The following is a 26,748-nucleotide window of genomic DNA, read 5'->3' on the forward strand; positions in this document are numbered from 1 at the left end:
GTAATTGTATTTTGTCATACTGTCCATGATGAGTTTTAGTATCTTATGAGTTTTAGAATTAGTTCTTTTATTTTACATGTTTATGTGATATTATAATACTTTTTTTTCTTAAAAGATTGCTAGAACTCACACTAAAGCCTTCTGGTCCTGGAAAACAAACAAACATGCTCATTAAAATTTTATTTACCTTATCATATTTTGTGGCCTATCATGAAGATGACTGATTTTATATGACTTGTAATATAGTAACAACAATAATAAAAATAATATAAATCAAAATATCAGGGTAAAAATCTTCAAGTTCCTCGTAGACTACTTTTTCAAGCAATATTCAATTACACATTTTATTTCAGATGAGTTGAGGCTCATCATATTTTAAGAAGATAAAATATAATAGATATTTGTATGACAAACTTCAGAATATCTGGTTAACCTTTATTTTGGAACATTTTGGAAAATCACTTTATCCTTAATTAGTTGTAAATATTGTAGTTGGGGAAGGTGTTAAGATGTCACAGATACACTCTAAGTTTCCAACAGGTTGAAAGATCAGAAATAATTTCATAGCTTTGTCATAAGGTTCATTTCATTTAGGACAGGTAGAGTCACTCCCAAAAAGTGATTGTAAATGATTTTTGACATGCCACCAGGTAGGGTATTAAAAGTGACAGTCCCCGTGTTTTATTAGAATAAGCCCTATCTTCTGGGTAGACAGTAAACATAAACCCCTTATTCAAAGGGACAGAGTAGAGACACAAATGGAGATGACAGTGTTGGATTTTGAGAGCAAAGACTTGCACAACCCTTCGCCTGGGTCCTCTCATCTTTATTTGGTCCACGTGATGCATTTCTAGAGTCCTAATGTGATGATAGATGTGAATCATTCTCTTCAGCTGTTCTCATTGTGAAAAAGGATAATTTCATAGTAAGGGAAGTTGTGATGTAGAAGGTTTTTGAGTGCCAAGTTTGAAGTGGGAATGTGTAGAGGACAATGCACATCCATAGGCAGCTTTCAAAATTACAAGCTATTATGTGATGCAACGTTTGGTTTGAAAATCATGATCAAATTTCAGCAGAGCGGTAAAGAGGGTGGTGTTTGAGTCTATTTCCATGGTAGTACGGGTAGGAACCTAGGAATTTCCAAATCTTGTCTTGTTAAATGTCCCCACCCTGAGTTCTTTATAGGGTTCCTGGGTTCTGTGCAGGAAAAAAAAAAAAAAAAAAGACCCAGAATCAGAATCAAAGTGCAACCTTATTTATAGCTGAACAGACAAGTAATATTCCAAATGAGAATTCCTATTAAAACAAAAATTCAAATGGAGCACATGACTTTTTCTCCATCTCCACTGTAAATCTTGATACCAGCGAGTTCAGTCTTTACTGTGGAGAGAGGTTGAGACAGCCCTCCAAGGTAGGGCTGTGTGTGCACATGTGTCCTCTCATGTGCTCACACGTGTGTGTGTGTGACCTAATAGATGATAGATTGTGTTGCCTGGAGGGAGAGGGGAAGATAAAGTTCAAGAGTGTTGTGGATCTTTCCCGCAAGGTAAAACCCAATTGACATCTCATGTGGGAAGCCTAAGAAAGATAAGAAAGACACACGGAACCGTGTGTCTTTTTGTTTTGTTTTGAGACGGAGTTTCGCTCTCGTTGCCCAGGCTGGAGTGCAATGGCGCTATCTCAGTTCACTGCAACCTCTGCTTCCCAGGTTCAAGTGATTTTCCTGCCTCAGCCTCCTGACTAGCTGGGATTACAGGCGTGCACCACCACACTCGGCTAATTTTGCATTTTTAGTAGAAATGGGGTTTCTTGATGTATTGTATGTCAGGCTGGTCTCGAACTCTCAACCTCAGGTGATCTGCCCTGCTTGGCCTCCCAAAGTGCTGGGATTACAGGCGTGAGCCACAGCACCCGGCCAACTGTGTGTCTTTTAAATGCCTTGGTAGCCTACCTGCTGACGTCATGGCCCAGCTAATGCTATAGGCAACTGGTCTGTGCTTGGATGGAAGTTAGGGCAGGCACCAGTCAAGGTGTAGGAAAAGGGGCTGAAGTTGCCCTTCTACAGCCATGTGATTCATTCATTCAGCAAACACTCATTGAGTGCCTACAATAAGTGTTAATTGCTGCATTGAACAAGACAGGTGAGGTCTCTTTTTTCATGAAACTTACTACTCAAGTGGGGTGCAGAGGAAGGGAGATAATAAATAACAACAAAAAACCCAGATAAGTAAATAAGTATCAGTTAGTGACAAGTGCTATGATGAAGATAAAACATGACTGTGATAGCAAGTGGCCAGCAGGAAGCGGGGTCAGGAAAGGCCTCTGGGTACTTTAGGCTCAGGTGTCCTTTCTCCCTGACCTCTGAATGTGGTGGGACTGGATGTGGGTAAGACCACAAGACCAAGTGTGGCACAGCTGACTGTATCTTGAGCTGACACTGAAGAGAGGCAGGAAAGACTGGCTTCTTTATCCCATCTTCCTTTATTCATCAGATTCTCAGCACTCACCATTTGATAGAAAGCATCTAACATAAATGACAATATAGTCCTTCAGAACCCAACTGTGTCCCTGGATTAGGTCTATAATCAGGGCCCATCTCTAGTTCCAGGCTCTAAACCTGATTCTCACCATGGAGAAAGCAAGAAAGTAATTCAGGGAAGTAAAACATTTGTCCTCGAGAGGCTAATCATGATCATCCAATCACAGAACTGAGATCCATTGCTCATGGTTCTTTGCTAGAAGAGTCTACTTAATAATCCCTGGGCATTTTAAGGGGGAAGCTGGAGGGAAGATGGCATATCTCACTCCAAATTCTTTTTTAGAACGAGTTAGGGTATTGTAAAAACTGAGTAAATAAATCACACGCACACACACACGTGACCCATACTTACCTCTTCTTCTTGGCAATTCCATTGATAGTAAAGGTATATAGTAACTTCCCACCGTGTGTATTAATTGGATCTTTATGGAGCAGAGGGTGGGGGAGATGGCTTGCACCAGAGGGCAGCATGGTAATAATACTAGCTACCGTTTATTGCCTTCCCTTATACCAGTCATTGTGCCCTATGCTTTACATACATTAGGTCATTTAATCCTTGCCACTTTTTTTTTCATATGAGGAAATAAGATCAAAGGAATAAGTAGTTTGCTCAAAGTCCATATATGTCTGTAATTTTCCTACCATACACCTAGATGTGTGAGCTGTACATACTAAGAACACATTTTGGTCTCAGTTGTATGTTTGGATATAAATCTCTGAACTACTTTTTCTTATATTATTGGTATCTCTTTAATAGTCATCCAATGGAGAAAATAATCAAAAGTTTTTAGGAGATTCTTCTAACACATAAGCATTGAAAAGAACAAAGAGTTGTGGTTTAAAATCAGATTGTCTCATCCATTGTGACAAATAGAATGTAAGTGTTACTGGCATTTATAGGAGTTGTCCGTTTCTCGTCCGTATTCTTAGCTGGTCAAGCAAAATGGAATTTTGAATAATTCCCCTGAATCCTTTGGAGGCCTTGCTCTGCAGTATTCTTTTTTATATGAAAAGCTTGCTTGCTGTCTTTGTTCTGTCTGGAAACCAGTCCCCTTTGACTAAGAGTATAGGAGAACTCAGGCAATCAGGGACTCAGTGGAAAGTTAAGCATTAGCTTCTGCTATTCAGGTCAATTTTTGATAATAAAATCACCTTGGGTCCCCTAGCTCACTTGGCCAGCAGAGACTTGATCTCTTGGTGTTAATAACCCTTCTTACTAGCTTAGCCTCAGTAATGCAAATTGAAATTGTGGCTTGATTGCAGTTGGAACACTTGGGGTAGCTCATGGTTGATCGTGAGTAGGTGTGGAATATATAATTGGTTACTTTAAAACTATGTCTTTTGGAGCTAGTTGAGCATGCGTTGTAAGAGACACCTTTGTCAGAGCATTGTCTAATGGACTCACAGGCACTTGGAAGAGCATCTAGTCCCACAGTTGTCTATCTTGGCAATGAATGGATCCCAGTATATGAGTCAAGAGTGTAAGAGGGTGTTTCATCTCCCCACTGACCTGGATCACCCTGGCCAGGATGGTTTTTAAGCATTCCATGTCTGTTGCTTAAAAACCAGGTTTGCCTTGGTTTGTCCCATTGTAGCACTGCCTTTCAGGACAGATGCAGGGAAACAGTAACATCAGTGTTACTGAGAGACTCCTATTATATATTCACACTCAATAAAAGGCACATTTGTTGCAAAGAAGTCTAAAATTCCATGCAATTCTGTGTGTTGTGATTGATTATCGATCTTACAAATGATTATGTGTATTAAAATTCATTTAATGTAAATTTTCTTAAATTAGGGCTCTATTAAAATTTAGATAGGGACTAAGTTGGAATATTTTAAAGAAAGCATTTGCTGAAATATTTATGAGATAAATGTAACCAAAAAAAAAATATGAAAAGTACCTAAGAAAAATACCTTTTTAGATAACTCTAACTCTTACTAAAAAAATAGATATACTAATTCCAATATTTTTCTCCACTGATTTGAATAGCCCTCTTGAGGAATCCTATTAGGCCACCTTTTTGTTTGGTTGAATCTGAGTCATGCAAATAATAAAAATGCATTGCCTTTAAAGAATATCCTGTAACTAGACTGGCCGCTAATTCAAACTAACCTTTATTGTAACTAATGAGGCTTTTTATAGTATTTCTAGCCACTATCAGTTTCATGCCATATGATGTAACATTATTTTCACAGTCCTTTAGTAATACCATAGTTGTGAATATCAGACCAATAGGAAAGAAAATTTTGCTTAGGAAGTTAATATTATTTTCTGGTATGTGATGGGACCCCTGCATTTTCCCTTCTTTTCTTTTTTAAATTGGTGATTTGTCACTTTGACTTTTTTAACCATTGAGGAAAATGAAACAGAAAAACACATAATACAAATGCAGCTCTGAAAGGGAGTAAGGTAGCAATCTATTATTAAATGTAGGGCAGACTAAATGCTTTTTAAAAGAAGAATCAGATTTCAGAATTTAGCATTTTTCTTGTCATTTAGTTTTACTTTGGAATAATTGCACTTGCTGGGCTGAAGCTGTTGATGCTCGGCAGACTATGAACCGATAGGAAGCGCTAAGAGTCGCATATGCATTGAGCCGTATGCTTGTCTGCCCAGCTGATAATGTGACTGATTGGGTAATTCCTAATTCATAAGGCCAAGTTTGTAGCAATCTGCTGGATCGATCCACAAGTAGTCTCAGCAAGGCAAGTATCCTGTACCTACCAATTTACAGAGGCAGTGATTCCATGATTTGGAAATTGTGTCATATAATTTGATTGGTAATTGATAATCCTAACAACTTTCGGTTCTTTTGAAATATTTTGGAATCATTCATATCCCTCACCAATAGAACTGCATTACAATCCTACTGACTCTCTCCTATCTTAAAGGAACAGTTTTGCAATTAAAATACCTGAGAAAATCACATAAGATAACAGAAATATTAGACTACCCATCATCAGTGGGAATTGAGTTTGCCAGTTTTTAATCTTCCTTTTATCCCTTTATGCTTCTTTGCTTGAGATTTAGAAATTGAGGGCCATGATTCATAGAGAGGTAAAGAGAACAGTCATCCTAGCAGCCTCTCTCAGACTCCTGAACTCTGAGATGAGGTCATCAGATGGTCCATGAAATTGAATTCAGGCTGGCATGTGAGAGCCCAAGCCCCAAGCACGTTGAGCGATGTTTTCTGTCTGCTCTTAAAAAAGATTGTTCCCAGATACCAGCACACACCTACACACATGAACAAAGGAGGTTGCAGGAGGATGGCATAGGCATGGGATTGACACAGTCCAGCATCACCAGCCTCTTCAGCCATGGAGAAATGAAAGCTCCGGGGCCAGGGGAGCCACAGACTGCAAAGACAACTGCTTCCCTCCCACCCCCAGAGCAGAAGGACCAGAAAAAGGTCCCAGGGCTGTTACCAAATGTGATTTTCTTTGCTGTAGGATATAGTTAGAGAAAAGCAAAGTCGATACCCACATTTGGAATAGATAAGGCACACTGTCCCAAATTTTAAATTCATTTTCTTTTTGTGAGTGAGCTATTCTTTCCAGTTACAACAAGAACCAGAAAATGGGGCTTAACTTTTGTTTTAACATTTATGAGAATTAATACAAGGTCTCTAGTTATCTTTGATCTCACACGGTACCAGTTCCAAGTAAGCCAGAAAATGTGCAGATGTTAAAAAAAGGGGACAGCTAAATCTATCAACACATGAATGCCTTGTCAAATAACTATTTCTGCTGAAATTAGACCTGAAGATGGTGTGCAATCTCCATGGCCATAAATTAAAATTCTTGTAAATCACACCTTATTTAGAGCCAAGAGCAGGCACCAGTCAGCTCCAGCCCCAGTGATTTCTAGATCCTGAATAATAATGGCGGATGCTCCATTGGTGCATAATATCTAAGGTGTGCTCATTGAGTATTGATAGGAGGCCCTTGGGGGGTTTACAGGAGCTGGTTTCAATAAGAACTTAAAGCCAAGACGATTGTTTCAGGCCTTCCACTCACTGTTCTTTTAGTGCTTCAACTACAGTGAGGACCCTCTGAATGAGAGAAGGGAATAACCCCATCTCAAACCAAACTAAAAACAAGGAACTTTTGAGTTTGAGAGTTGAAAGTTTTTTTTGTTGTTACTGCTTTTGTAAATCTGAAGTGGCGCTGCATAAACACCCGTGTGTTACCCTCTCCAGAGAGTTTGCAAATAGCCCACCAGGTTCCCAGGAGGCCTAAGCACCAGGGCAAGTGCGAGTAGGAACTGTTACCCACTCCTCTCACTGTCTCGCATATCCTTGGGGATTTCTTTGACAAGAAAGATTGGCACCAAAAGGAGTTTAAAAAAACCTCCTTTGCAACGTTTGTCATATTTCAGTATCTGGTTCCCTTGGTGAGTTGGTTTGCTGAAAAAAAGGAGTGTCTTTTCATGGAATCACTACCTCTGTAAATTGGTTGGTACAGGATACTTGCCTTGCTGAGACTACTTGTGGATCGATCCAGCAGAGTGCTACAAACTTGGCCTTATGAATTAGGAATTACCCCATCAGTCACATTATCAGGCCTGGGGCAGGTCTCAGTTTCTTCATATGTAAACCAGGAAAAATAATTTTTACATAATATGGTTGGTGTAAAAACTAATGAGATGCTGTATGCAAAGCACTTAGCAGAATATGTGCTCATGCACGTGCACACACACGCACACGCGCGCACACACACACATGCACACACGCACGCACACACGCACATACACCCTTTTATTTTCACTCTCAGATCTTGTCCATACGCTTTCTATTCAGAAAACTCCTTTATCTATATAGCCAGCCCTTGCCTCTGACCTGTTAGTATCAAACTTCCAGCTGTTACTTATGTTCCCATTTGACTGTCCTTTAGTCACATATTTCTTTGGGCTATGAACAGTGACTTTTTAAAGCTAACCCATTATGGTGGTGATTTTAGGATTTATAGGATCATACAACTTTAGAAATTTTTTTGAAAGATGAGGAATATGAAGTCCAGAGGATGTAGGTAAATTCCCCCATATTACAGTATTCTCAAATCTAGATTTCTGGGTTGTTGAAATTGTTTTCTACACACACAACAGAGCCCTTTGGATCAGGGAGGGCAAAGCATTGAATTTAGATTAAAAAGGGTTAGTGTCTGAAGGTAAGAGAGGACTTAGTAGTGATAAGATGGTTACAAATTGTGTAACCTTGTGCAAGGAAGCTCGTTTCTTCATTTATAAAATAGTATCGACTCTTGTTACCTCATAGAATCATGCGAGATCTAGATTCTAGACAATATGAGTGAAAATGTTAATTGCAAAATCCTGCATAAATATTAATTTTGTCTTCTATAAACACACAATAGTTATATGTATATATTAGGGACCTAGGTGTATATGTGTGCCTCTTAATAAATAAATTAGTTGCTAATAAAACAATATTCAACAGAACCCACTCTTTCACACATCCCTTATCTGTAATGCCGAATTTATGAACAGCTGTGGTATGTTCTCTGTGAAATGCAAGGAGCTCAGTATCTTGGAGATTAGGTCAAGAATGGGAAAAAATGCAGATGGGGATTTTGCTGCATGGAATCCAAGTCAGCCATTTGGGTGCTGAAAGTTGCTTGCCCAGAGGGAATCAAGAGACATTGCCTCTAAAGGGCTGATTCGATGGGGGATATTACACCATTTTCTGCTTCATGGGTATTAAGATATTCTTTGAATCAGACAATTTACTGATTTACTGGGCTTAACTATTCTCTGTATGATTTAGAAAAGTAAATATAATTCTAGTTTCTTATAATATAGGAATTTATAAAGAGAATGCAGGAATGGCAAATTTGTTTCAACTTGAGGGCACCTCTTCAGTTGACTGGTTAATGGCTTAGAGAACTATGCAGAGATTTTGAGACAGTCTAGATCAAGCTGGGAAAATGCCATAATTAATCTAATCCAGTCTACTACAGGGTTAGGTGGGAATAATACATGTACACAGTGGAAATAGCATTGAGGCCTTGGTTATAATCCTGGTGTCTCTACCATTTATCTGGGAGACCTTAAGCAAGACTGTTAATTACTCTGGGCCTCTGTTTTTCTGATCTGCAAAAATTTAGCATGGCTAGGCTTTCTTCCGTGGTCCTTTCTGCTTCTAATATCTCCTGTTTCTGAGAAAAGACCATTTACACAATTTTATTTGTCTCAACTCAAGTACACCTTCACCAAGGAAGATGATTGCACTCAATGACGATGGAAGTGCAATTCTACTCTACTTACCTTCTATTTAATAGAATCTTGTGAGATCTAGATTCTCAAGAATTGTATGAAAATACTTTATAAACTGCAAATGCTGCATATATATTAAGCTACAAATAGTGGCTTCAGCTCCATCAGTTTTATAAGTAGAAAGCTCTGTAGAAAGTAAAAAATATGAAAGAAATTCTTTTCCTTTTAAAGAGCATTTGCAGAACATTCTTTTTTTGGCTATAGCAAAGGAAAATAAAATTAATAATGACATTTTTAAAGGATGAAAGCTGAATGTGTTTGACTTGGAACTTTTTATCATCCTTCTATGATTTTCAGAAAGAGAGACAGAATTGTTAAGTTTTCTTTCTCCATTAAGAAAAATGAATTAACATGCTTGTTTGTTTCTTTTTGTTTACTATAAGAATTTGCAAAATCCTTTTTCTTTCCAGCCCCCTGAAGTCAGGCTTAACATTGGGTCAGATTTTTTTTGGCCTTATTTTAGCAAAATCATTTTCTTTTTAAAGTTCAAAATAAATATAGAAAGAAAAAGGGTCATTCCACATGTTTCAATGTGTATTCAAATGGTACAGACTTCAGACAAGTGGAGAGTGAGATCTCCTGAAGTTGTCTGGAGGGAGTTCAGCAAAAGCCCTCGCAGACTACAGCCTTCTGTCTACTGTATTCCTGCTTCGGAATTTACGGTTTTATTTTCTTGCATATCGTTATGTTATTTAAAGGGCCAAGAGACTGGATGGCTAGTGGACATTTAATTAAGGCAAGGGGAGGGGATTAGTGAATCTAGCTCATGCTTGCTACTGGCTTTTGAGAAAAAAGACCCATTTATGAGCTCTCCGACTCTGTTTTCAGATCAAACTCCGACCCCAACGAGATTCCTGAAGAACTGCGAGGAGGTGGGCCTCTTCAGCGAGCTGGACTGCTCCCTGGAGCACGAGTTCAGGAAGGCTCAGGAGGAGGAGAGCAACAAGCGGGTAGGTTTGCTTGGATGGCCGCCTTGAGAGGTGTCCTGCTAGAAACTTCCACGAGGAAACTAGGTGGCACTGCACTGCAGATTGTGTTGATGTGGCCTTGAAGTATTTTAGCCATTTGTGAGTATTTGTCTAATTTTTTTAAAATGATTACTCCTTGATTATGGCAGAATTCAAAGCTAGATAAATCAAAAATTTAGTCAAACTTACAGATTTTTTCTATTCTCAATCAGTTGTTTTACTTTGCTAAGTATTTAATAGCAAACCTTACGTGAGCAGTGAGTGCAGAAGAATAGAGCCAATGGGTGAGAGAACAGGCGAGTAATCTTCATGGTAGAAGAGGGGATTTCATCAGACTTTGGCCCATGTTGTAACTGTCTGTTTTCGATAATCTTTCCAGTCATTCTGCACCAAATTCATAATTATTTCCTGGTCATATTACCTTGTTCTAGTATTGAACATCTGTTGTTGCTGAGACAAATAAGTTGAGTACAACTGTGAATCATTTGTTCTTAAAAATGTAGGAAAATCACTTTGTGAAACCCTTAAGAATATATTCGGTGTTTATGGGAATGTGCTGAAATTTAAAATCACTTTACAAGAATAATGAAAGGAGATGGTGGTCACAAGTCAATGTGATGAGGATGCTTTTTGGTATTTTGTTCATTGTTATTATACAGCATTATTGAATGCCCACATTGTATTAAGAAACAAATTAGATACAGTCTGTGAACAGAAATTCAAAATGTGAAAGGTGATTGAAAGGAAAGACCAGTTAGGTAGTAATGAATTCTGAAGTCCAGCTGTTCCATCCGGAAAAGAAATTTTAAAAGGTTCTGATATTTCTCTAAGTGTTTCAAAGCCTTTTAGTCCTTGTCTATGTGAAATTATAATAATCCCCCCTCCACCAGATTTTTCCTGTCACATTCTCATGTCATAATAGTCAAGGGCTTGCATTTAGCCTGTATGGCTTCAGGAAAAACCATGAAAATAAGTGATGCTTACAAGAGGGGTACAAAATCTCAGTCAACTCGTTTTATTTATTTATAATTAATTTATCATGCATGCTTGACTCTCTCCTCCACTCCCCCTCAAAGGATATGAAGTGCCTTTTTTCTTTTTTAAACAAGCACTTACATAGCAACTATTATTTGCCAGCCAAATAATAAGGTTCTGAGCACTTTAAAAAATTAACTTAATAAAAATAAAAGACATGCATTCTATATTTTGTTGCAATAGAAATGTATATATATATATATTTAAAACCATAAAAATAGCATGCAAGAGAGGAAGAAATTCTCATCATCTAGTCAACTTCCTTTGGTTGAGTAATAAATTTTTTTTTTTTGATAGACATGTGTATGTAGAAGACTAAGGAATTAAGTTCATTCATTCCTCAAGATAGTCAAAGCTGGCTTCTTAAACTGAACTATAAGAAAGATGTGTATTTCATCCATATTGTCTTCATTTCTGATAGAATGGTTTTACCTCAAGTGTGTGCCCTTGATTTTACTAAAGACATTTTTCCAAGAACAGTTTCGTGAAGCCCATGGTCGGGGTGTGGTTTTAGATATTCTCCATTGCATTATTCATGATTTCTTATATGAAGCCCTGTGTGAGGAAATTCTTGCAGATCTGAATTCCAGGAAATGGTTTGCTTCCCCTGAGGAACTGAAATATTTTTCTCCTCATGGACATGAGAATCATGTAACTGGTTCTGTTTCTCTTTTCGCTTTGACTGCTAGGTTAACACAAAGCCAAGTTTACTGCTAAACTTTGAAAACCTTTTCGAACATTGTGACGAGCATATTTTGCTTCCTCCCTAGACCAGACTTTCAGTTCTAGTTTATATTTTCTCTGGTTCTGATTTTTAATTTAAAAAACATTGTCATGCTATACATGTTTCGTGAGTTGCTTTAAATTTCTTGTGGGTTGAAAAAGAGTATAGATAATTAAATTTTAAAAATTAAAATAATTAAGCAACCAAAGTAAGAAAAGGAACTATTGCAGCTGTAGAAACATGTTATTTTCTCTCTTTTAAGTGTTGCTCATAGCCGTGTGATGCTTTCATGATAGGTGTGTGGGTGGGGAACGGCCAGCCTCCCCATGGTCTAGGGCCAGCGTCTCAGGACACTGCCGTCTCATGCCTCAGCCTCACTTGCACGCATGGGAAGCTGGACAATATTCAGGCTGTTGAGGCTTCTTCTTCCTTTGCCTCATTCAAACCAGAGGGGCCAAATCCAGCCTCAGGTGGCCATGGTTACACGAGAGGGCATTCTCTTGAGGGCTAAACCACAATGACTCCTCTGGCAGCAAAGACGGCTGTGTTGGTGGCTTTGGCTCTGGCATTTCTTTGGAAGTCACAGGGCAGGGAAATGAGGAGTAGGAATAATGCTCCCCCACCTGACAATATTCTTTTACCTACCCCTTTGACCAGGTTTTTCCAGCTGTCAACATCCTTGGCATCCTGCCACCCCAGCTCTTCTTTCCCTGCTTAAAAAGCAGAAACACAGGTTCTTATTCAGTGCCTATCTTATCATTTTTTAGTATTCTTTTCTTTTTCCTTTTGGTCTACATTCAGACAATTATTTCTTTTTAATTCTACATCTCTAGTTGTCTTCCGATTTCTTTTCCTTTGAGTCTTTAGACTTGCATTGGTTCCCTCATTAGGTTTTAGTAAAGTGGAAGATGGATTAATTTATCTGGAGAATTTGGCTAAAGAAAGTTCTTGCTTGAACTTTCTATGTGTCTTACACAAAAAATATTGGAAAGATTGGACTGGTTCTGCACACCACCTTTAAAACTTCTAGCTGCAGTTGGTCTAGAAAATTCTGTTAAAGAGCAAATAGAGAATTGATCCTTACTTGACCCATGTGGCTGTCCATTGGGGAAAAGTCTGTTGTACAGACTCTGTCTCTAATCCCAGCATCCTTTTCCAGAAGCATCCCAATGTGTATATAGAATCAGCGCAGGCTGTAAGCAGGTTATGTCCACTGGAGAAAGCCCTCATTATCTGTATTAATACTATATATAGCAGACAACACGTTCCACAGTAGCCTCAATTTCCATATTAATAGAAGCTTATAACCTCATAAATCTTTAATAAGAGAATTGTTTCCCCTTAGAAAAGCATGTTGTAATTCACTATCAGGTATCATAAATGTCAACTTGCCAATGGCTTAGAACTCAGACTAGTTCATATCCTGAAATATATAAGAAATTTTGTTCATCATTTTTCATTCAAGAAACATTTTCAAGTGCCCACCACATGGCAGGCACTGTCCAAGGCATTGTTGAATATACCACTGAATAAAGATGATAAAAAACAAACAAAAAGACCTGCCTTCATGTAGTTTACCTCTAGGGGGCAAGAGAAACAATAAATATGTGAAAAAAAAATCTATAACATGTCAGATGGTGATAAGTGTGATGGAGAAATGTGTAGCAGGGAAGGGGCACAGGGCATGCTGCGGGTGGTCAGGCAGGCATTGATGGTTAGTAGATGTGCAAGCAGAGACCCAAAGTGGGAGGAGGTCTGAACCAGGTACGTACTGGGGAGAAGAATGTTTCAAGCTGAAAGCACATAAGTGCAAAGGCCTGAGGCTGGAGGGTGCTCTGTGTGTTGGAGGAATTACAAAGAGACCCAAGGGGGGTGTAATAAGGCTAGAGATCTGGGTCTGGGAGGGCAGATCCTGGGAGGCCTTGTAAAGGGGCTTTGGCTTTAACTGAGTGAGATGGGAAACCATAGGACAATTTTTTGGTTTTTTTTTGAGACAGGTTCTTACTTTTGCCCAGGCTGGAGTGCAGTGGTGCAATCTCAGCTCACTGCAGCCTCGACCTCTTGGGCTCAGTTGATCCTCCCACCTCAGCCTCCCAAGTAGCTGGGACTACAGGTACCCACCACCATGCCCAGCTCATTTTTCATATTTTTTGTAATGATGGGGTTTCACCGTGTTGCCCAGGCCGGTCTCAAACTCCTGGACTCAAGTGATCTGCCCGCCTCAGCCTCCCAAAGTGCTGGGATTACCGGCGTGAGCCACTGTGCCCAGCCAGGACAGTTTTGAGCAGAAAAGTGAGAGGATTTGACTTACATCTTAGGAAGATCACTTTGGCTGCTGAGTTGAAAGCAAACTATCGAAGAGCAGTGGCTGAGAGAGAGACCAGTTGAGACAGTATTGAAAGAATTTAGATTAGAGATGATAGCAGGTTGGCTCAAGGTGGAGATGGAGGCGGTGGATAGATTCTGGATACATTTTGAAGAGAGAGCCAACAGGATTTGCTGATGGTTTAGACTGGGAAGTAATAGAAGCAGCAAAACCAAGGATGAACCCGGGTATTTGGCTTGAGCAACTGGAAGGATGGGATTGCCTGTGGGAGGAGTGGGTTTAAGGGGAAAATTGGGGGTTTCTTTTTAGATTTGCTTAGTGGAGATGCTGGACCAGCAGATGGATATATAGGTCTGGAATTCAAGGGAGAAGACCAGCCTGGAGATGCAGATTTGGGAGTCACTAATGTAGAAACAGTGTTTATGTACTTGAGATTGGGTGGAGTCACCTGAGCCAGAAGTGAATAGAGATGAAGTAGAGAGGTCTGAGCATGAGCTGGGCAGAATCTTCCAGAATTCTCTGACACAGAGGATTGCACTCCCCTCCGTGGTCAGAGACGACGCAGGAGACCATGAGGTATGAAGAATGAAATCAAGTAGGGAAGCCCAGCCCTAGCAGACATGTTGAATGGACAACCGGCATGTTGATTTTGTGTTCCATGTTAGAGGAAAGAAAAACAAAAATATTTTTAAAAACAGAAAAAGAAAAAAAGAGGTGTGTGAATTTTCCTTTTATGTTTAATGACTTAAAAAAAGAAATTGCATAATACACATCTAGGAGATGGGAAATAGATTTATCATATAATAACTGTGTGTGTGTGTGTGTGTGTGTGTGTGTGTGTGTGTGTGTGTAAGGAAGGACGGGTAATTGAAGGGACTAGAAATGAACTCCTTTGTCTTGCTAAGAGAAACATAACATTACAGCCTAACATGGTTAAAGACCCTGAAGATGAAAAGTGTGGTATATAAGTGCTAAGTGTTGTTATTCTCCCATAGGACCTAAATCGGACTCATTATGCTGATGCAGCAATAGGAAATTAGGACATTTCCATGCTCTAGAATTCCTACCAAAATGATTAAAAGTGAAGTCCATCCCCAGAGAGTATTGACTGTTTAACACATGGAACAAGGGACAAGCTACAGTCTTAAGATCTTGGATCCCAGCTCAACAGGAGTCACAGAACAGGGCATGGTGGGGTCAGCCTCAGCTCCGCAAAGCAGGCTGTTTAATCTGATTAAATTCTGTACCTGGAAATCATGTTACCCGATGCCACCCATTACTTGGGGCAAGAAGGTGCGGAGGGAGAGGCACTTTGCCTTCTTACACTATCTTGTGCCCATCAGCTGCTAGCCAGCATCGCTGCTCTGTGGGGAAGGTATGAGTGGTGCTGGATGGAAAATAAAAGATGCCAAGTTGAGCAAACTTGCAACAGCTGCACATTTCCGGTTATGCTAACATGTTGCTTCTCTGATATTTGTGTAAAACAATCCTTCCCTCCCCCCAGAAGTATGGAGAGAAAGAATATTCTGAAACCTAAACTTGGTTTTATCCAGGTTTTGAAAATGTCCTCGTGTTTGCTTAATCCTAGTAGATGAGGCTGCTTTTGATCTTTTCATTTTTTTTTTTATCAGCATGACTGAAAGGAAACACTCATTGACAGTGATATTGGAGATGACAACCTCTTTCTTCCACCACCCCAATGACTGAAAACCCTAAGGCTTATATTATAGGATTCTTTTTGTCCTCCCATTTCAGTGCACTACAAATGTAAATCACGTTCAACTTTCTCCTTGCAGGTTAAAATTATGCCCTCATCTTAGGTGGAATTTGATGCTGGAAGGGAATTTGACTTGATCTTTGCATCCCACTCAGGGGAATGACTAAACCAGTGGATAAACTGGAAGCTATTTCATGTGTTTTAGGTCACTAGGATTTAGGAATAATGAGTACAATCTTAGCAGGGATTATTAAGAGTTGGTATTTACTTCCACATATGTGAATGAATGTGATCTCAGGTTCTGCTTCAACTTTAAAATGGAGTGGAGTTCTTTTCAACTCATAGGAGTTCATTTTTGGTTTGTTTTTGGGTTTTTTGGTGAAAAGACAGGGTATCCCGAAAGCAGCAATATACATAGTCTATTGTCTTGCAAAGAGTGGACACTTAATATTAAGTGTTCGATGTAGATGATGAGAGCAGCTCAGGAAGCTGACAGCTTAGAGGAATACTGGCTAAGATGGTGACAGATATTTGTTCATCATCTCCCTTGGCGAGTTTGCATATTCGGATTATTTGGATCTTAATTGATGAATCCTTACAAGCTAATTTTCACAGTAAAGAAAAAAAGTATTTTATCTCTTGCGACTGGGGACTTGATTTTGAGTGCTTGATTATTTGGCAGCTGGTGGCTCTGTCTTCAACCAGTGTTAACAGGCAAAGTGAAGGGGGGAGGTGGTTGTGACAGTAATTTCAGACGAATGTCTCCTAGCCTGTGGCAGCTTTCATTGTTCTCTGAGTTCAGTATTAATTATTTAAATTATTTATCACAGGTTTTATTTGTTTTATTTATTTTTTATTTTTTGGAGACAGAGTCTTACTCTGTGGCCCAGGCTGGAGTGCAGTGGCGCCATCTCGGCTCACTGCAAGCTCCACCTCCCGGGTTCACGCCATTCTCCTGCCTCAGCCTCCAGAGTAGCTGGGACTACAGGCGCCCGCCACCACGCCTGGCTAATTTTTTGTATTTTTAGTAGAGACGGGATTTCACCGTGTTAGTCAGGATGGTCTCAATCTCGGACCTTGTGATCCGCCCGCCTCAGCCTCCCAAAGTGCTGGGATTACAGGCGTGAGCCACCGCGCCTGGCCCATCACAGGTTTTATTTATATTTGTTATGACAGGACATTTGTTCTGGCAAGATAGAAGTCTCTGTCTGATGTCTTCTTGAGAACCGGCCCAAGGTTTTCAGAGGCTGGAGTCTGAATTAGAAAGGTTGCGCATTCATGTCATGCCTGTGGCGGGTGTTATCGGAGGTACTAATGTCTCCCTTGAAGCTACAGAGTAGGAGGGACTGGAGAATGCTTGGACCCTATTTTATTTCCATCATGATGATTGCTAGGGAAGCTGGACGTTAATTTTGGGAAAGACTATTTGTGTTGGAAATATTGCAGAGTAAAATAGTGTTTTCTTGCACCAGCATTTCCTGTTCAGTTGTGACTGGGGATGGTAACAATCAAAGGACTTACATATTCATAAAGCATATTCCTGTCCACATATGGACATGAATTAATGTCCATTAAATATACTATTAATGATAATTTGATTTGGGCCTCTTCAGTTAACTGGGAATAATTATAAGTGGTTATACTAGTAATAGTTTTCTCCATTGGAAATGCAGAGAAATAAACTGTCAAGAGAGACAAAAAGGGAGCCAGTGGTTTATGTGGACCGTCTTGGCCTTTCTCTGACCTCTCTGGGTGTCCAGCTCTGCCTCCCTGTCTTTTGGATGTATCCACTCTTAGGTGGATTTTGTTTACACCTTCTCTTCAGAAAACCCATACGTTCTCATAGCTTAAGAGTCAAGTCCACCCAGACAATTCCTTTATCGTACATCTAGCCCTTGCATTGGTATAAATATTGGTCTCTAGCCTCTAGCTGTTACTGATGTTCCCATTGAACATACCACTGCTATTCCTCACTCAACATGCCAGAAACCATACCCAGGGCTTTCCCATACAAACTCACCACCATGCCCGACTCCCCTGGTTCTGTTAGAGGCATGTTTCACCCTCCCACTCTGGGACTCAGCTCCCTCCCTACCCTCTTTTGATCCACTCCTTAGGTCCAATCAAATTTCTTTAGACACAGTCCTCAGATCTTCCCTTTATTTTCCGTTTCTATTACCTCAAGGCTAGACCATTCTTACTTAGTACTGGGTTATTGCTGCAAATTCTAAGAAGGCTATATGACCTTTAACATAACTTTAAAGAGATACCTAGTAATAAGTATTATTGTAATAATTATTATTGTAAAATTGAATGCATTTTTTTAAAAAAAAACAAAAACTAACAGAAATGTTTAAAGTAAAAAATATATATATATATGACCAGGTGTGGTGGCTTACACCTGAAATCTGAGCTCTTTGGGAGGCCTAGGGGTGAGAGGATCACTTGAGCTCAGGAGTTTAAGATTAGCCTTGGCAACATAATGAGACCTCTTCTGTATTAAAAATGAAAATAAAAAAATTATCCAGGGTTGGTGGCCCACACCTGTAGTCCCAGCTGCTTGGGAGGCTGAGGCAGGAGGGTTGCTTGAGCCCAGGTGCTCAAGGCTGCAGAGAACTGTGATCGCACCACTGTACTCGACCGAGTGACAGAGCGACACCTTGTATTTTTTTTAAAAAAAAAGAAAAGTAAAGAAAACAATTGTTCTTGAAGCTGTTTGCCTTTTCTTTGTGGTTAAAGGAAAACTTCCTCCAAATATTATCATTGTTAAAAATTGGAGAGATCGGTGTGGGACATCGTGGGTATAAAAAGGGGATAGGTTGGAAATTTTATAAACACAGCCTCATGCTGTATTTTACTACAGCAACATGTGGTCAGTTAATCCTGGTGCTACAACATTGGGACTGAAGTGGGGGCAATAAATGATAGAAAAAAGAAACCCAAAACAGCCAAAACCACAGTGCAGCCCTGAAGCTCCGCAGGCACCGCCCTCAGCTCAGCTGCAGCCTGTAAGGGCCACTTGTTTGGCCCGCCCTGCCCTCCATCAGGCAGCCTTACTGCAGCTGAAAATCAGTCCAAGTGGATTCTGGTGGTTGGGATGATCCTCACTAAAACAATTAGGAAGCTCCGCCTTAAGGTCTGGGAAAAAGGTAGCTTTTCCCAGCAGGGAACTTTCTCATCAGGGTGATTGTTTTAAATTCCAGGTTGGGTCGGGTACTCAGCTTGTTTAAATCGCTTCTTACCTGTCCCAAGGCAGGCAAGCCAGGCTGCGATTTCAAGGTATTAACCCAGATGGAATCACAACATCGAATGGACACTCTCCTCCGAATGAATCCATTTCCAGCTGTGAGTAATTCAGGATTTCTGACGTGCCAGACAGGCACACAGAGTGGGGTGTGTACCCGGGCTCAGGAGGCCCTTGCATCTGCAGAGGAAGCTCACGCTGTCCTCCGCGAGGCCCTGCATTAATACTCCCAAAGGCATGCAGGAAAACAGATCTGTTTTCTGGGCCAGATTAAAAGTAAATGACTAAAAGATGAAGCTTCCGTTCTAGGCAGAAAACAGCATTCACATTTGGAAAATTGGACCAAATGATAGACTCAGCATCTGTAGCTAAGTCACTTACCTGGGCCCCTCACAGAGACGTGAAAAAAACTGACATTGTAAAAAGAGGAAAGGAAAATAATATAATAGTTGCAAGAAACTGTCTCTGCCTCCATCATCTCATAAATCCAGGTGAACATTAAGTACGGCTAGGAGCAGGTATGGGAGTGATTTACTCTGAGAACTCTGCTCCAGCATTTGTGTGTTGTTAAGTTATTTCCATACTGAAAAGTCTGAGGCCAGAACTGGGATTCCGAGCATTCCTCCCATCTGCATTTCCAGCACGTTGGCTGTCAACTCAAACCTGTGGTATAATGACTGATTTTAGTATCAGAACCACGCAGGGCCATTTCCCTTGTTCTTCACCCAAGTACCACCAAAGTCCAAAGACTTAGGAAAGTTGATCAAACGGTGGATTTTCCCCCCTGAATTACTGGTACCTATGTTCATGTACTTTTTGGAACTAGTTCTGGTGAGCCAGGTGGGGCTTACAAGCCGGTTGGGTTGGTGAGGAGGCTAGGCTGTTTTCTTTGGGTGGCCACGCACCTCCTGTCTGCAGTGGAATATCTGTCGCAGGCTTCTCTGCTTGACTGTTGTTAGGTTTCCCTCTGTGCTTTGCTTTCTGGGATATTCAAAGCTATTGTTCAGTTTGTTAGAACTTGTGACTCTGTTCTGTGTGACCAGTCCAGTCCTCTTGTTTGGTTCTTGGGTGAAGTAGAATTCCAAAAGGACTTTACTTTCAGCATATCCTCTAAGCACAAATTTGCTAATAGAACTCACTTGCTGCTGGCAGGATGAGACCGGTGTGTATGATGACATTTTGTAAGACAACATTCGAGCTATTATTCGAGAGTTTTGAAGCTAGAAGAAGGCTGTCCCACCTGCAAGCTTTCCCTTCATTGTCTGGTGCTGAGGGTGGGGGAGCAGCTTGCTTCCCAGTCCTCTCTGTAAAACGAGGACTTCATATTTTGGATTTAGTGTGGCTGCAGCCAGCGGAGCCCTTGAGATCTGAGGTATGTGCAGAATACACCATCTGTTCTAAGAAAACTTTGAAAGTTAATCATAGTGCTGACCGAATCCTGCCTGAGTTGGTGCTGGGCACAGCCTTTTTCTGGGGCTTTATGTTTGGGTGGGGGTTTATTCAGGCTCTGCAAGCAGTCACTTCCCCAAAGAAGAAAAGCAATCATGTTTTGTGTGAATGTCAGGCTGATTGACTACAGGTGATGCAGCACTGGGCATTTTTGAATCACAGCCTGTCTCAAAGAAGTCATCCCCTTCCTACCTTCTCCCAGCATGATTTGTTATGCACAGAGCTTAGGAACTTTCCCAGAGGATTTATGAACATAAGGTTATTGCTGAATTTGTTGGCATGGTTGGCCCAGGCATTCCTGTCCATTGCTCTCTAACCAGAGCAACAAGCCTTTGGATAAGGAAGCCTGGGCTTCTCAGTGCTCTAGAATGTGGTGGGCATGTGAGTCCCACCCTTGTAGCCCCACTTGGTTGGTCCCCAAATGGTTAGAGGGAAACAAGATGGCCCAGAATTCTGGCAACCCCTTTCTCAGTGTGTCGTGCCCAAGAGCTCTTCCCCGTGTTGCCAGGCCACCTGAAAGTGGCCTCCAAACACTTCCTGTGTGATCCACACTCCCCCCACGTGGATTGTGAGGATGTGACTTGGAGTGTGGTCTGAACTCAGGACAAGGGCAAGAAGTCAGCTCCATTCCATCGCTCTCTAAAAGTCACACATGACTTTATTTTCTCACTGGTAAAATGGGCCTTTTGACAACTTTGAAGTTCTAAACATAGGAAGTTAGAATACATCAAGATCTGAAGAATTGACATTAAAACTGGTTCCTAGGTAGGGGTTGTTAGATTCATACATCACTAGAGCATCTCACTTTGAACATTCTTTCTGATGTTGACTACAAGAAGTGTCCAAAAAGTGAGCAGGAAACAGGAATCCAAACTCCACGTTCACAGAGACAATAACACCGTTGTGACATTGCTGCCTGGAAGAGGCGTCTTTTTCCTGCATGTCAGCAGTAAGGAAATAATTCCTTGATCCAGATCTCTGCTAGATTTTTTTCTTTATTTGTATTACAACAATACATGTGTATATGTTTTAGGCACATATATTACAACATACATGTGTATATGTTTTAGGCACATATATTACAACATACATGTGTATATGTTTTAGGCAAAGTTGGGAATTCAGACTTTGGGAACAATTTCATGCCAATTTCTGGGAAGTTCTGGCAGACATTCTGATTATACCTAAATTGCTTATAATGTTCAATTCAACACCAGCTTTAACAGATAATTGCTATCAAAGTATAACTACCTGCTGCCCTTTGATTTTGAAGATGGCGTCACTGATTTACCCATAAGCTGGAGGTGAACTTAGAGTTGATTTACCCTTGGTGGTAATGGATTTGCACAGATCTAAACACACATGCCCTCCCACAGACTTCCTTGCAACCAGAGGCACATATTGTAAGACAGCTGGCCAGGGCCAGGGGTGCAGTCTGTGATGGTGGGAGAGAGGCACTACTTTGACCTCATTAAAGTAGTCCTTCTAATTGAATGCAACAGTCATAGACCACAACTGCTCAGTGCTGCACTTATACAATGTACTGGTGTATTTCGCAGGAAAAACATCTGTTAATAACGCTGATGGAATATTCCCAGCATTATTTTCTCTTCTATTTTACATTTTGCTCTTCTTAAATTTGATTGCTTTTTGACAAAATCTCAGGATGCCAAACAAACATAACTAAATCACGTAACAGTGGTTTGTTGTTATAAAAAAGCATCGAGAGCTCACATATGTGCATTAAACCAACTGAAAATGGACAAGAACTCATAAAGAAGGACATGTGTGTCTCTGATTTTTGCATATGAGTTGGTGTTAGAAGGGAAAATAGGAATGGTGCTTTGGTGTGTGCTAGGAATGGCTTGAAAGGAACTGATCCACTAAAATACTTTGTTTAGTTGCATCGTGGTATGGGTTCAGCTCATCCGCCTGGATTACTGGCTTTTCATCAAAGGTTAAGTAGGTACTACTTCAATAGAGCCGTGTTCCTTCAGTATGAACTAGCTGACTCAGGTCAGTTTTTAAACATCAGTTTATAACTTGCTATGCTCACACACTTATGCCAACTTCCTCCTTCGTAGTTGTCTCCGCATCCTCCTGCCTCAGGCTTTTGGGAGGCCTCTTCCCTTTCACATTTGTCACTGAGACCATTTGACATATTAGCCAGTCGGGGCATGAGGTCCAAACAAGAATTACTCATATTTGCATTCTCCTTTCCTATCCATGGAAAAGAAGAGACCAAGTCTGATTTCTGAAGTGATCCCCACTTCCTGCAACTCCCTGGCAGAGGTAACTTGCTCGTAGGGCCAAATCCCCTTCCCAACAGCTGTTTGGTGATTCTGTGTCACTGGGCTGACTGTAAAATCAGGCATGTCCTTTTAATTACCTGTTCATATTTCAGCAATGCCGAGCTCTGTGGCACAGAGAGAGGGGATAAACCTTCATTGTAATGGATTTTTAGAAAGACTATCTCTGAGATAAGAGTTCTAAATCTTGGCAGTCTCTTCAGAGCACACACTTTGTGATTGCCCACAAATTCTTGGCTCCCCAGAGCCGTGTTGTAAATGGAGCACAGTGTACAGGGTTGGGTAATAAGATACTGCAGATACATTTTAGAGCAAGGTGCACTTTTGCTTTATTTATGAAGATAGACAGGCTGGTTGAGGGCTTAATCACAGCTGATAAATCATTTTAAGAAAGCCTATTAGAACCATATGCTGATTTTTTTGCATTAATATAGTGTGTCTGTTTCCAGTCTAATAAGACAGGGTTTTTTTCTCCTGTGCTCTGGGTCTCTCCAGTGTAGACTATTTATCTGTTTAAGTGGTATCACTTGTGTGGGGGCAGTCTCTCCTTAAGAGGTACCATTAATAAAGGCAAAAGAAAAGGGGGAGGCAAAAATGAGCCAAGGCACCCATTGCACAGTGCATGTGTGTGTGTGTGCGCATGCAAGTGTGCCTGTGCACGTGTGTATAAGTGTGTGTGTGTGTTTATGGTATTACAAAGGAAAGAGTAAAAAAGCTGAGAACAGGAAACATCTCAATTAGAGTTTCGGAAGGCCGTGGATTGGTCTTCACTTGGCATAAGGTAGTCATTTCAGCCCAGGTGGTTATAATACTGTAGGAAAAGATTATCTGAAGTTGGAAGAGGGTGTGCACTGACATTTTGGTTACCTCACTTCTCCCCAAGCTCGCGGAGGTCTGCCCCAAGAACAGGTCCCAAGGCTCTTTAATGAGAGCCACATTGGAGCTCCGACTCTGAGCCAAGCTCTGTTTATCACTAATTGCAGGGGTGCCTTGCAGATCTTTTCTATTATTTCCTGATTATACCCCTGCTCTTTTTATTATCTTGCCAAAATTCAAACAGTAATAATTGCATGATTTATTGTTTATTTATAACCCTTCTACTGCTTCAATCCCTGTATTTAATAGATTTTAAAACAGCAAATAGCTCTTACTAAATGACTGGACTTTTTTAAAAAACCTTCTACAGGGAAGTCATGTATATGCCAATCTTACTTGGCATTCTTCAAATCACTTCCATGGTACTTCTGCACAATACGGTGTCTCTGACCAGATACAGAAGGGCTGTTTTTAAGTGCACAGAGAGTTTGTGTGCCAGGAGAATGTGTTAGGAAAGGATATTAATTTATCCTATAGGATTACGTTGAGTTATGTTAATATGACTCCTAGTCTTTCCAACTCACACTTTCCGAGAGAGATAAATGAAAAGCCTGTTTTATACACATGTAGACATAGTGGGAAAATATAACATCACATTATTAAAATTGAGATTATAAACTAGTAATAATAAAATTCACCATCATTCCTTGGGCTCCTACTATTTGTCAGGTGCCGTTCTAGAAGTTTTGTTTATATTATCCCCGTTCATCATAGCAATCCTAGAAGATAGATGTTTTTGCCCCCATTTTACACAATGAGAAGTTAAAGCTTAAGAGTTTAAATAATTTGCTGAAAGTCACGAAGCTAGTAAGTTGCAGATTGAGTATATAGGACTGTCTGCTGGGAAATTAGTGTGTTTCCCGCTACTTCAGATGCTTCTTCCTGTCTTTCTTTGTGTGCATATGCATTTTAATATAATTTACTTGAAAAAATGTCCGGTGGAAGCTTTTGCAGAACATCAAGCCATGCTTGACCTTGACAAACACATGAAAATATCTTGACTGCACTGACTATATCCTGCTCTTTGTTTTTTTTTTTTTTTTTTTTTCTGAGGTGGAGTCTCACTCCGTCGCCTAGCCTGGAGTGCAACGGCACAATCTCTGCTGACCACAACCTCCGCCTCCCAGGTTCAAGCAATCCTCTTGCCTCAGCCTCCCGAGTAGCTGGGATTATAGGCATGTGCCACCATGCCCGGCTAATTTTTTTGTATTTTTAGTAGAGATGGGGTTTCACCATGTCGGCCAGGCTGGTCTCGAACTCCTGACCTCAAGTGATCCGCCTGCCTCAGCCTCCCAAAGTGCTGGGATTACAGGTGTGAGGCCACCGTGCCTGGCTATACCTTGTCTTTTAAAAGTCCTTTGTAAGGCCTCTGTTGAGCTTCGTCTTAGCTCTGGATTTGCCCACATTCTGCAGATGTGGCTAGAGACAGCGTGGCTGGCCCTGAAACCTAGCAATGAAAGGTAGCTTGCTCTTTCTTCGTAATGCACTTTTCAATGCCACCAAAGGCATGTAACCCACCACGACTGCTCTGCTCACCAAGATGCGTAATTCCAGTTCCCAACCAAGCATGGGAATCCTCTCATCTCCAGAGTTCTGTGAGAGACATCCACTCGCTGTGAGGTATTTTGTTCTGTGCCTGGTTGTACAGACTGCCACCTTCCTAGAGTAAAATGAACATTTGGTGAGTGAAGAGGTATTTGGAACCTATGTTAGATTCTAAAAGACCAATGTCTGCTTGAATGACTGCCTTGAGGAAAGCACGCTTGGGTGAGCACTGCCCTGGGTCTCCTAGGGCATAACCTTGGGATTCAGGGAGTTGCTACGCCATCACTTTTGGGTGTCATAGGAGTTCTGGCAGTGGGATAAAGATTAATCACTGGTATATAAGCCGTGCTATGTATTAATTTGTTTAAATGTTGGCTCTTAAAGGAAACTGCCACACACCCTCCCTATACCTATGCCCAGCTTCTACCACTGGGAATACTTCCATTATGTTCTCCCAATTCAATTGAAAAACGTTTATTGAGGTCTTAATGTGTCCCAGGTGCTGTGCTAGTTGGGTCAGGAGCCAAGGCTACATTCTATTAGAGGAACTGCTAGTGATATAAAGGAAAGTTTGGCTTTTTTGATGGGTCCTAAACTCTTCTGGGATCGTGTGTACAGTAGAAACAGCATTGGTGGTGGCTACTCAGTTTAGCTGGGTATTCTTCATGCTCTGACCCCAACTTAATTTTCCAGTTTTCTTTCTCATTTGTCTCTCATGTCTTTTCTGCTCAGGAAAATGAAATAAGCCATCCTCCCTGAAACTGCTCTGTGGCTTCACCACCTTGCTGTGCTTGCCCATGCAGTTATTTCCTCTTGCAAGGTCTTCTTCCCTCATCTTTGACCGAATCTAATCCACGCATGAAAGCTCATGTCAGCTGCCACCTCCATGAAGCCTTCTCTGATCTCCCCTCACCTGATGCAATCTTGATCTTTCCTGAATTCCTGCAGTGCTTTTTCAGCACTGCTTATGGCACACCTCACCTCCTACCTTGTGTTTTGATATTTGCTGAAACTGCCTCCTGGGACTGTGAGCCATGTTATCACAGGGCTCTGCCTGTCTCCACCTGTCATTCTCAGCACCATTGCCTTACACGTGGAAGGAGCTCTGTGAAGAATTACTGGAATGAGTGAATGAATGAACATGTAAGAATGAATGAATGTCCTCACTGAACAAGATTACATCACTCGGTTTATCTGAGACAAGGAAGACTGAAGTGCTTTCTACCTCTGAAGTAAGATGTCTCTTAGACAGCTTTAGTATACACTTCCTTTTAAAGAAATTTGCTGGCTGGGTGCAGTGGCTCATGCCTGTGATCTCAGCATTTCGGGAGTCAAAGATGGGCAGATCACTTGAGGTCAGAAGTTCAAGACTAGCCTGGCCAACATGGTGAAACCTCGCCTCTACTAAACACACACACACACACACACACACACACACACACACACACACACACGGCAGATGTGGTGGCACACATCTAATCCCACCTAATCAGGAGGCTGAGGCAGGAGAATTGCTTGAACCTGGAAGTGAGCTGCAGTGAGCCGAGATCGTGTCACTGCACTCCAGCCCGGGTGACAGAGCGAGACTCTGTCTCAAAGAAAGAATGAAAAATTTGCCAATTCATGAAAGAGCTAGAATTATTGAGGATAAAAATACCTAATAACATAGTTATTGATTAATAGCCATGCTGTGTAGAGAATCTTGAATTGAAAGCAAGAAGAAT

At 40.9% G+C, this 26,748-nt stretch overlaps 1 protein-coding gene across 2 annotated transcripts in view; it reads left to right on the plus strand.

Moving 5' to 3' along the window:
• The window catches only part of CREB5 (cAMP responsive element binding protein 5), a 416,278-nt gene that overhangs the window by 88,638 nt on the left and 300,892 nt on the right, over positions 1–26,748 (plus strand). For both annotated transcript variants that reach the window (XM_008960013.5, XM_063606199.1), the window contains exon 4: positions 9,660–9,781. In XM_008960013.5, the coding sequence (XP_008958261.1) occupies positions 9,660–9,781 (122 nt within the window). The remainder of the gene's footprint in view (positions 1–9,659; positions 9,782–26,748) is intronic.

The sequence above is a fragment of the Pan paniscus genome, chromosome 6 (assembly GCF_029289425.2).
Source record: "Pan paniscus chromosome 6, NHGRI_mPanPan1-v2.0_pri, whole genome shotgun sequence".
Lineage (NCBI taxonomy): Eukaryota > Metazoa > Chordata > Mammalia > Primates > Hominidae > Pan > Pan paniscus.